A 12,106-nucleotide genomic window follows, 5' to 3' on the forward strand; every position below is an offset into this window, starting at 1 on the left:
TAGACAGGGCCTGTGCTGATTCGTTTCTAATGTAGCCCTTTCCCCTTATTAAGGAGACCACAGGGCAGTGATGAAGAACCTCTGACCCTCTGTGGTACAGCAGAAATGAAGTACGGAAATAAAGCTTCTCCCTGAATTTTCTGACTTGTAAAATGTAGCTATCAGTTTTCAGGTATTCAATTAGCTGAATTATGGGCAATGATATAGGCTCAGAAATCCCTTGTGAAGAGGCAGATATGAATACTTTCCTTGTGCAGGTCATGAAAAAGAGCACAGCTCTGCAAGTTAAAAACAAACATTGCTTCCAGGTACCCATATTGATATTCTGCAGAAAGAGATTATTAAGTCTGTAAATATGGCTGGATTCAGTGGCTCATTGTACAGATTATCTCGATATCAAACCCACAGCAAAGCAGAGTTTTACGTCACTGACTACCAGTAATAGCAATGCAGAAGCAGAGGTGTTGAGTTTAAATGTCAGCCATGACCTGAAGCTCTCAGCATTTTCCCACACTCGATTTGCAACATCCAGTTTTCCTGAGAGACCCCTGTATTTGTACTTTCCTTGTATAACTTGGGATTGGACATTTGTACACCATTTTTTTCTCTGTGTTGGGAGCTGGAAGTCTATCTTAAGAATATTTTGTCTTACTAGGGAGTAAAGTAGCAATTTTCTGAATGAATTGCTGGTTATACAGGGCCTAGCTACTAAGATAGAAATGAAAGGAAGATTAGACCACTGATATGAGTAAATTGTATTAGTTACAACACAACAGAGCACTTGTTCCTACTTTGAAAAAAGCAAAGATTTTCTTACCTCAGTAACTGAAGTTAGTTCTGTCAGAAATACAAAAGCAAAAAGTTACCAAATTGAAATTAAGTATTCCTTTGGTTATTTATTGATAACTTCACACTCTAAAACTATTCTTTAATTCGTTGGAAAGAATTCTGATATTATTTTAGATACAAACAGTAGTGGAATACACGACACAGAGGGTTGGCAACTGTACTGGGAGTCCTTGTAAGTGAGCAAGCTCTCCCACTTACTGCCTGCCACAAAGAAATGGCATCTGTGCCAGGAAAGTGGGCAAAGCTGAGCACTTTGCTACTCATTTCCTAGGGTTATGTACCCATTTCATAGTCTATTCCATGAAAAGAGACAGGTTTGTGCTACTCACACTGGAAACATAGTCTCTCAGCAGTGTAGGGAGACCATACAAAGAAGACACCCCTTATTTGGTGCAGTAGTGGTGGGGCCACAAAGTTGGATTGCTAAGATTTTTTGGATGCAGACTTCCACCTCCAGGGTTGGAAAAATGATGGTTAATTAGGATGAGTAAGATTAAGATTCAACCTACACTGTTTCAGGTTGTGACTATGACAGTCACCACTGGAGCTATAGCAGACTTTGGTGCCATTAGTTTCCTTGAACTGCCGCAGCCACAGATGCAACACACATCTTCTCTGCTGCCCTGACTGATGTCGTGGGTCATTGTCAGATGTTGTCTCTCTGCAGTATTGCAGACCACTGTAGATCATCATACCCATCACTTACAGCTAGTTTTGGAAGGTGCAGAGTGTCTTGTATTAGTGCCTGGCAGCAAAAAGGCCAGGAAGCACCTGGAATTGGTGCCATCAAGACTGAGGGAGTCACCACGCCGTTCAGCAAGACTGTCCAGCCTCCAACAATTCCTACCTCTGTTGTTTTAAAATCCATATAAATTTTTAAGATCCACTAGGTTCCACAGCTTGATTCTATGTGGTGTGAAGAGTAACGCTGCCATCTCTTTGGAAGGCAGGGGATTCCCCAGTTTATGCAAACATTTCTCGTACAGAGGACACTTTGTAGGTTTGACTTTGCTGCCCTTCTCTGAACCTTCCCAAAATATCCTGTCTCTGTTTAGACACAAGGGAGAACAGAACTGAGTACCTGTGTGCTTGGAAATGCAAAGGAAGATGCTGCTAGCTGGCAGGAAGTAAAGAACCTTTCTTGAATTCAATGGAAATCCCCTTTTGGATTACTTAGACCTTTAGCTCTCTAATTTGGACATGAGACAAAGCTTCCTGAGATAAAAACCTCTCTTCATTAATGATATAATCTCCTGGAAAACTTCAGCTGGATTTTCAGACAATCTTTATTAGGAGTCTTTGTGCTCCTGCTGTCATTGTGCCTACCTACACTTTTATCTCAGATGCTCTATATGGTATAGATAGCAAATTTAGTGGTATGAGTAACCCTTACAAAGGTATACAGAGAACTGAAGACCTGGGTACAAGGGCCTTGTGAGCCTGGGCAGATCCAGGCTCAGATCTCCCATGGGTGCTGTAGCTTCATAGTTTGTGTGTGTCTCACTGCCTCTGGTGTAGGTATGCAAAAGATTCCAAACGGGGAGGCAGAAGAGGAGATCTGTTTCTGTAAGAGAGGGGCTGTGGTACTGTGCAAGAGAGCTTTGCTTAGAGACTACGGGTTTCTGTCTCTCATACAACACTCTTAAAATGTAATATATATGAAATATCACTGACATCAAGGGAAAAGAGAAGACAAGAAAGCACAGAAGGAGAAAAGGCTGGATAAAATCAGGGCAAAGTGAATCTCAAGTTCTAGACTTCAAATTCTTTTATTTGCAGCTATGGCCTTTAATAGCTTCTATATGGGTCATCAAAATATGTTCAGCATCCCTGCACTTAAGGACATTCTTCTCTTCATCAAGTAGGATACTGAGTGTAGCTGGGAATAAAATAACAGTGTCGATTCCCAGACTAGAGAACTCTGCTTTTAGCGTCAATTTTTTATTCAAGCCTGTGTTGCCTGGGCAATGTCAGGGAAAATATAAATCCTCTTCTGTAGGAGGAAATGCTCTTCCTCCAACTTCTAAAATGCTTATCTTTGTGTACAGCTGAAATATGATGAAGCATGTGTCCAAAAAAGTGAATTCCCAAGTCAGAATTTCAAGTGGGTGTGAATTTCAAGTTACTCAGAAATATTCAGTCATCGGTGGGGAGGAGGAGGAGCACCAGATTTCTTTAAGTGTACATTAAAAGCAGCAAAGGGACCAGCCAGGCTCTTCACAGAGGTCAAGTATCTGCAAGCTTTTAGCAGGGTTCCCAAGTGTCTTGATTTTCATATGAATTGACACATTAGGCTGTAATCAGAGCAGGTCCATATTTGTTGATTTCTTGAGCTAAAACCTGTGCCCTCCCCACAAATGTTAAGATCAAAAATCTTGAGTTTGCTCAACTTAATCTTTAAAAAGTATAATGCAGAATTTTGAATGTTGGTTTATGTTTATCCACAGTGTTTCATAGAACATTTAAAGTCATGGCAATTTCCATACTGCATGCATAAAAATCATCTTGGATTTAGGCTTATCTCTAGATCCATGGGACTACTTACTTAGTAAAACTTCCCCTGGACAAATTTCAGCTTGAGTGAATGAGCTGGAATGCTTCACTCCAGAGCAGAAAATCTGGAAAATGTTTCTTCTTTACCTCTCCCCATACTTGTATCCAAGTCTAACTTGTATCCAAGTCTAACTTGTATCCAAGAAGTAAAAATGTAATTTAGAGATGAGATCATCTCCTTAACAGTTCTCAGTCATGAAGCTATCTCCTCCTCTGATTTTTAAAATGTATTTCTTTAATTATTTGAAGTTTTGAAAAAGCTGGGTCTTAAGACAGAGAGAGATCTATGCACTGCAAAAGTAACCACTTGCAGAAGAGTTTCCAAGTTTCAGTTTCAGCTGCCATGACTGTCACATGCACATGTCACATCAATAATATTGTGAAACCGCCTGCCTTCACACACTCCCTCCTAAAGACCTGGTTTTCTCTCTTAAAAGCCCTGAGTGTATAGTTCCATAAAATCTGTGATGAAGAGAGAAAAACAAATCCCAAGCAAAGCCTAAACCTGCCTGGACTGGTGGTACCAATCTTTCACGAACTCACATGTAGCCACACCTTTTTTTTTTTTCCTTTAAATAAATCTCTAAAACAATGTGAACGACATTGTGGGCCCCGATAAATCCCCTTGGAAAATAAACATCCCGTGGCAGTTTTGTCTCTTGTCACAGCTCAGGTGCCTTCCAGACAGCAGAGCTACAAGGCAAACGACGCAAGGCGGCACGGGAGAGGTCGTGGGGAGGTTCAGGCAGCGTGAGCCCGAGGTTCCCAGAGTGAGGAAGGTGAGGACGTGCTGGCAGCCTGGGAGGGCAGCGCCACAAATCACTCTCTGAGGGATGTTCAAGGAAATGTGCAGTCCTGCATCACACCTGGCTGCTGCTCAACACCTCAGTGTGCACAGCAGCCTGAGCCACTCCTGCGTTCCCATCTGTACCAACAGAAGGAAAACTCTGCTTTGTGAGGTCCCAGCAAAAGCTCTCAGCAGACACCTGTGCTGATAACAGTGGTTATTTTTTTACCACTGGCAGTTTTTAGCCACCCTGTTATCAGCTGTAGTACAGGTGATACTCTTCCAGAGCCTGTCATGCAAAGAGCTAATTTTGAAATAAAGCAATAAAAGGGGATCAGAAATAAGACCCTGTTTATTGCAATAGGACCACGGACATTCGGTTTTATTTTATGAGAGCTGTCATTAAAGACAACTGCTGGCACAGACAGAGGTTTGTTAATACTTTTCAATTTTCAGTGTGAACAAATATTTAATTTTTTTTTGTTGTTGCAGGTTTCTTTGGAGGAAAAAATAATTAATTTAATCAGTTTTCTAGATATTCTTACTGATATACCTCAACTTTAAGCTTTGTGTTAGAAACACTGCTCCACACAGCCACAGTTCCTAATTAGAAAGACTAATTTAGGGCACCTTTGCCTCACAGTCCCTAAGGTTTCACAAAAAAAAAAAAGTGCATGTGTGTGCTGGCAGTTCCCTAGCACTGAATGTGCTGGTAACACTTTAGCACATAATGCAGTTGAGTCCTAAATTACATTCTATACAGATCAATTAGTATAACACAAGTTTATTTTAGTGGAACTATAAACAGATGATCAAGTGATGCAATAGTTTTTATGACTTATTTTTATTTAAAAAGGAACAATCTCCAAAAAGCTGACTATAGTTGAGTCAAGAAGATATCCAGAAACATAAAACAAGCTCAAAATATCTGTAGTTTAGTAAGTCAATACCAGATGGTTCATATACTGAGATCACTGTGAATATTTAGAGATTTTTTACTGTATTGATATACTTACCACAAATGCAGTTACAATCTAAAACTGATTACAAAAACAGAGAAATGGGAAAATACTTAAGATCCACCTACCTCACTGGCATTCTTCCTTCAAACACATCCTTAGCCAATCTCACATTGTTAGTCACTGAAACTAAGAAAGTTTTTAAGATCTTAAGCTATTTTGTATGGATATATGGTTTGAAGAGGACCCCAATTTTGCTGCCGTTCTGACACAGCTTAAGCAACACATTCTTCAAGGCCATGCCTGTGTTTGTCCTCAGTGTTTGCGTATTTGCCAATGTGAGTACCCACTACATTATGCAAAGTGTGGTAAAAGCTCTTCTTATCTCTGGAAGAGGAAAGATGGGAGGGATATTGGTGGTCTGTGCACCCAATTGGTACCACCTATAGCACCAATGAAAGTAAAATGAGTTAAAATGTGCCAGTTTGCCTACATTTGCAAATTAGCTCAGCTAACGTGAATCTCACAGAGGAATAATGCTTATTTTGACTTTCCAATGTATTTTGGTTTAAACATGTTCCAAATTAAGTTCACCTATCTTAGAAAGACCTGTAATTGTACTAATGGGATTGAGCTAGAGAGCCTTTAGAAGCAGAAGCTCTCTTAGGAGACACAGGTGCTATGCTGAGTCATTTTCACAAATCACAGAATCACAGAATCACAGGAGCACCAGGTTGGAAGAGACCTTAAAGATCATCTAGTCCAGCCCAGCCCAATGAATGGCAAAGTATTCTTGCAGGATGAAAAAGGCAAGGTTAAGACAACTTCTCCTGAAAAAAAAAAAAAAAAGCAAAAGCAAGCAATAAAGGAAATTAATAAAAGTTAAGTAGATCTTCCCAATAAGGAGATCCTGTACCTGTCTGCAGAGGAGAGAGCCCACGGCTGTGCTGGGGCAGAATGTTCACTGACCTCTGCAGGTTGGAAAGATCTCAGAACTCAAAGCTACTCATGAATCACTGATGCTTCTTGGTGCTGGGTGTACTCTTAGAAAGCAGTCAGTCAGGGTGGACAGCAGTCCTATTGCCCAGAATGTGAGACCAGAATTTGGAATTCAATTTTCTGCTGGCTGTATCTGCCTGTCTACTAGAAATTCTGCAAGAAGAGCCAGTAGACAGGGATTTCTATCAACCATAGAATTTAAGGTGGAGTTATCTAAATTGGCAGATTGTTTTGTTGGAAACCTTTTAGTTTAGGAAAAAAGATATTAGACTTCTCACTGTCAAGTCTTTACATGTGTGACTAATAAAGACCAACAAGATGATCCAAGAATTTACAACTTAAATAGCTGAGACTAATCTTAAGAAGATTTATGAGAAAGCTGATTTAGAGTGCTATATTCTATAAATTAATAGTGACAGATTTTTATGAGTAGTACACTTAGGAAATTACTAAAAAATAAAACCAGGAGGTTGTTAAAGTCAAAGTTAAACAGTATAATTCAAAAAATGATTCTGTTATTTACTGGCAACCATATGTTCACATGCCACAACCTATATAAGAATTTTTATTTTACTATATAATACTTGGCAACTGCCTTCTTAATAAGGGGGCTCATAAGGTCAAGGCTGAAGAGTGATAATATGTTACCAGTGCTCTGAACTGAATCGGTAAATAGTTTTGATGATAAACTGTACAAACATGATTATCAAATTGTTTGTACAGACATGATTATCAAATTTCGTATCGAACATAACCGTTTTTATATCAAACATACTTTTCCTACTTTTCCATTTCCACTGTTAAAAAATGTTTGTACAGACATGATTGTCAAATTTCGTATCAAACATAACCTTTTTTATATCAAACATACTTTTCCTACTTTTCCATTTCCACTGTTAAAAAATTGCATTTCAGAAAAAACTAAGCAAGGAAAAGACCTCAGCAAATTAGATTTTATAGTTTACATACCAAATCCAGCTATGTAACACTTGAAAATGAGGTCTTAACCTTTTGAGTTACAGGTGCTTAGCATTTCAGAAAATAAAATCAGTTTAATTGTCCATAGAAGAATCATAATGTGAAGCTTTTCCATTATAAGCATATTTAACATTTTACAGAGCAACTTTACAAATGCAATTTTTACCTGAAACAGCCTGTCACCCACAGATACTGCTGAAGTTGTTTGGAAGAAAAAGATTGTATAATCCTTGTTTACAGAACTTTTATATTCAAATCTCTTCAAAAGCCCAAGAATTAGAACAATGCAATAGAATGGCAATGTTAAAATAACATAAAAATCAATTATATTTTGATTTTTCATAATATTAACTCAAAATAATATTTTTTTATACAGAGTTTACTTTGTCTTATGCTGAGGGAACTCTGATGGGAACACTGAGTTTGGAAGGTGTGAGTTATGAGCTGCCTTTAAATTATTTGATAACATTACTCTCTGTCATGCTACATCATTTTGATGTATGGTACTTATTTGGTATTTGAAAATCTTTAAAGGAGCCTGTACATTTATAGATCAACAGGTGCTATGCAACATACTTTACATATAACCTCCCTTTGTGCCTGCTAAAAACCCATCTAGAGATTAAAGAGGAAAGCCAACAGGATTCCTGTATCTGCCCTGAGATCACAGCTCCTGCTGAGTGCACCAGACCCAGCTCAGGCACACTCACCCACACTCAGTGCACATCTTTTAACTGCACTGCAACATGACCAGCCTTGCCTAAAGAATAGAAAATTCCACTCCTTCCCAGTGAATAGTGATTCCTCCAGCTTTTGGTTCCAAAGGTCTTCAACAAAAAAAAACCAAAAGGAAGATGACTTTTATTAGGGGAATACTTTATTTCAAAACCTAAAAATTTCACAATATGAACACTTGCACAAATATTAAAAATAGAGAAATTGTTCCTCTGTATTTATAAGTCTGTGACTTGCATTTTCTTTGGAATTTGCTTCACAGCTTATTTTTTTGTTGAATCCAAGTTAGGCGTGCTTCCTTACAACCATATGGAAACTCTTGAGTTAGCTCACATCTGAAAAATGTAGTTTTCCATAGGACATATTGTATACTGAGTGATTGAATCTAAAATAAAAAACAAAACAACAGAATTATTAAAAATAAAATGCAAAAGAAACAGATGATAAAGCAACAATGTACTTCAGAGCAGTTTCTGGTATAGAGCACTTCGGTAGAGCTGAGAACCCACAGAGAGAAAATAAATGTGAACAGTCAAATGATAATAGTGCAAGCACTTACCATTTACTTAAGTTTTAAAAGGGTGCTGCATTATTGAACTATGTGCTTTTTGTTCTGGTCAACCTTGAGTGAATTAATTGAAGCTGGTACTAATAGCAGAAAGCAGAAACTGTTGCAAACTGGATTGCAACAGTTGAGTGTGAAGGGTTAGAAACACCTTCAGATCTGATTTATTTATTTGAGGCAGCAATTTATAGGTGACACTGTTCATACTATTATGCACACAGTTGCTGAGAAAGGGGCAGAGCTTCAAAACTCTGTATAATTCCTTTAAAGCATCATATAGAAATACTTTTTTCTGAGATTGGATGATTCATCAAAATGAATCAAAACCCATTAAACGGAGTGTGACCATGCCTCGTGAGCAGGATGTAGTGATTAGAAACCAGACTGCAAAAATGAACTGAGAAATCTGTAAATGGCACAAAAAAATTGAGTCTTTTGTTAGCAGCTGGATATGCAATTCCTTCAGTCCACTGATGGCTGAAGGCGGCCTGTGCAGCTGCAGGGAGCTCATGAGATCTGGGAGTGGGACACACGAATCACACACTGCTTCAGATCACTGCATTTGTCCATCTGGAGCACTGCTATTGCAAACTTCTGTGTTTTGTCCTGCACAAACCTCTGGTTTCATTACCTGCTCACTTCTCTTTTGCACACTTGCTCTCTAAGTCTTCCTAGAAACTGGAGAAAAGTACAATAAACAATGCCACCTTCTTAAGTCTCCCTTATCAATCTTCACAATTTAATCTTATATTATAAGTAAGTACGACATAAAATGTGCATTCAGATGATAATTTTTCCCTTATGGCTCACTTTTCCTTTCTTCTTTAATGGTATTTTCATTCAGGTTTTAAGTCATTATGATCTGACAGTATTTGAGGTCAAGAGATTAGGAATGCTTGGCTATTCCCATGTAACATCAACTCCTGTAGCACATTTATTGCTAGGGTATGAGCGAGACATTTTCTGGAGAAGTTTGACAGAGCATATGACATAAATTAAAGCTTTTTATTTTCTAAACAAGATCTCTTTTTGGGAAATACTCTTGCTGAAAATAAGAGTCTGTCAGAATGGGTGGCAAATGAGTTGGGAAAATGATAGACTAAGAACTCAGAAACTTAACAGCAGGTGTTAAAAAGAAACTTTTTGCAAGTAAAATGGAGACTGCAAAAATTGTCTTTCATACAACACAGCATTCAGGAAAATTTATCAGAGGGTGCTAGTCCCTATATTTCAGTATTACTATGCCAATTTATACCAGTTAAAACTGCATCTAAAGTTGAAATACATGCTGCTTTAGAAAGCAATTCTCATGTAAGCATTTTCCCATAATTTAATTTGTTCTAAGTGAAACCATCACACAAAAGATACATTTGAAGATACTTGGATGATATTTGTTCTAAGAAAAATTAAAATGGTGAGTACCAGGACCATCATAAAGCCCTCTTAGATGTAAGAGAAAGATCTCACCATAGAGACAACTTTCTTGAAAACCCAGCTGTAGCAGCTGGTTCCATTTTCATACTTTCATAACCTCAGTTCAGTGAAATACATTTGATAACTTTTAAAATACATATTCTGCAATATTTTATATAAGTTGAAATTTGGTGTCTTACCTAATATCCATTTTTCTGATAAAGATATTATTTCCTGGTACTTCTTTCCTGGTTTTCTGCCTATACAGATTTTTGCCTGACGTAAGGCTTTACATATTTTCCCTCCTGCCAGCTGTATAAGTTCAATCAGCTTATTGCAGGGGGGCTGACTGGTAGGAGATACAAACATGACAGGCTGGTTTGAAAAGAGATTCTGCTGGTATTTTCCTATTGAGAGATGACGCTGAAGCCTGCAGATCTGTATTTGAGGAAACAAGAAAATTAATTAACCAATGTGTTACATTTCCACTCAAAGTAAAACTAATCCTTGTTTTTCATAATTCAGAAAAAAAAAAGAAATATATTAGTATGAACTTTATTTTTTCAGGTGTATCAGAAATTCTTGGGTAAAATATTTGAAGAATTTGCTCTACTTGATCAATACATTTCCCAAACCAGATTTTGAGATTGTTTTATTTTATATGAAAATATTTTATTTCATTTTTATATGACAATTTACATACGAAACTTCTTAAAGCACTTGACAATATTATTTTTCACCATAGTCTTACATTCTTACATTTATAACACTTGCCATGACACAGAAATCTTAAAGGATATTATAAATTATTATAGTCTTGCAGCACAAACTGTGATAGCCTTTATAATATACAATGCTTCTCGGTTTGTATTGAGGAGTTTAGAAACACATCTAACTCTGAGTTTAAACTACTTTAGGACCTCTTTTTCCCTTCTGTGCTCCACAGAAACAAACTATATTTTTGCTCGGATGTATGCAGTAACACAAAAGTACCAGCACTCAGAGTGAAACATTTATTGAAAACCCTTTTGTGTCCACAAAACCATGAGAAGTTCTCTGTGAATGCTGTGCAACTTGTAACATTTGATCATTACAGCAAAAACCTGCTTGATCTATATAAGACAAATTTTATTCTCAGCATACAGCTGGCAGAACAGTGTTGCAGCAATTAAAGCCATTTCTTTTAGCTGTAATATGCACAAAAGTAGTGCATACAGCAAGTGTACACAGCATGGTATGCAAAATTAAGTTTTCATACCAAAATTTAAAAAAAAAGATTGTATTTCTTAGTGTGAGGCTGCCACTGACCTGCCAGAGCAATGTAGATTACAGCTCTGAATTTGTATTGCTTGTCAAAGTTTAGAAAATTTACAATGAGACTGGAGTTAATTGCAAGATGAGAATAAAAAGAAATGTTTTATATTATGTGGTGCTTGGAATTTTTTATACAGATGACAACATGAGCATGGAGGCAAGGTCATTTTTCATATATTTAGTTTATGAGACATCTGAATAGGAGGCTGTAGCATGTGAGAAGGTGTGACTGGAACAGTGGAAAAAATTAGCTGTTGAGTGGATTCCTTCCACTCAACACACAAACATGCTGGGAAACTATAGGCACTTGAGAATCTAATGTGATAATGGATGTGCTTTGCAGATGTGCAGCCAATGTAAGAATCTCTGCCTGATTTGCAGGGGTTTATAAATCCAAATGGTTCCATGGCATGTTCACAGATAAAAGTCCAAGTGAATTGCCTTGGCACTTCTGATCAATGAGCTGGAGGAAGATTCTGCAAAGCCTGAAACCCATGGTAACACGAGGCTTCAGCTCAGTGGCTCTGTGTCACTGGCCTCCGCTGTTCTGGGGCATGTCAATCCATGCCAACCTGAATTTTGAGATCTCCTCCATCAATAAATAATTCAGCTTTCTCAGATTGCTAATTCCTTGCTTGCTTTCCTGAGAATAAAATTAGGTTGAGTCTTTGCTTTCTGAATTCACTAAGGTATAAGGACAGTGACTGCAATGGATGAACCAGGCCAAAAAGACTCAATCACAAGATAAGAAATACCCTATATTTTCTATTCCTTTGTAAACTTAGGTTTAGGAATGGCATAGCACACCTAATCCTGTCTCATAGCTGCTAAGTAATTTTGTTGATCACAGTATCATTGCAGTTATATTGCAAACTTTAGAGGACCCAAACTTATTTAATATATCCGATGGCCCTTCCTGCACCTGGTGCCTTGCGCTCTGGATTTGGACTCAGT

General features: G+C 37.8%; 1 protein-coding gene across 1 annotated transcript in view; it reads right to left on the bottom strand.

Annotated features, from left to right (window-relative positions):
* Positions 1–7,911: 7,911 nt before the first annotated feature.
* MCPH1 (microcephalin 1) overlaps positions 7,912–12,106 on the bottom strand; it is a 118,706-nt gene continuing 114,511 nt past the window's right edge. The window contains exons 12-13 of the mRNA XM_063153408.1: positions 10,039–10,276; positions 7,912–8,245 (exon numbers count right to left, since the gene is read on the bottom strand). Of these exons, the coding sequence (XP_063009478.1) occupies positions 8,190–8,245; positions 10,039–10,276 (294 nt within the window). The 3' untranslated portion in view covers positions 7,912–8,189. The remainder of the gene's footprint in view (positions 8,246–10,038; positions 10,277–12,106) is intronic.

This window comes from Melospiza melodia, chromosome 3 (assembly GCF_035770615.1).
Source record: "Melospiza melodia melodia isolate bMelMel2 chromosome 3, bMelMel2.pri, whole genome shotgun sequence".
NCBI lineage: Eukaryota > Metazoa > Chordata > Aves > Passeriformes > Passerellidae > Melospiza > Melospiza melodia.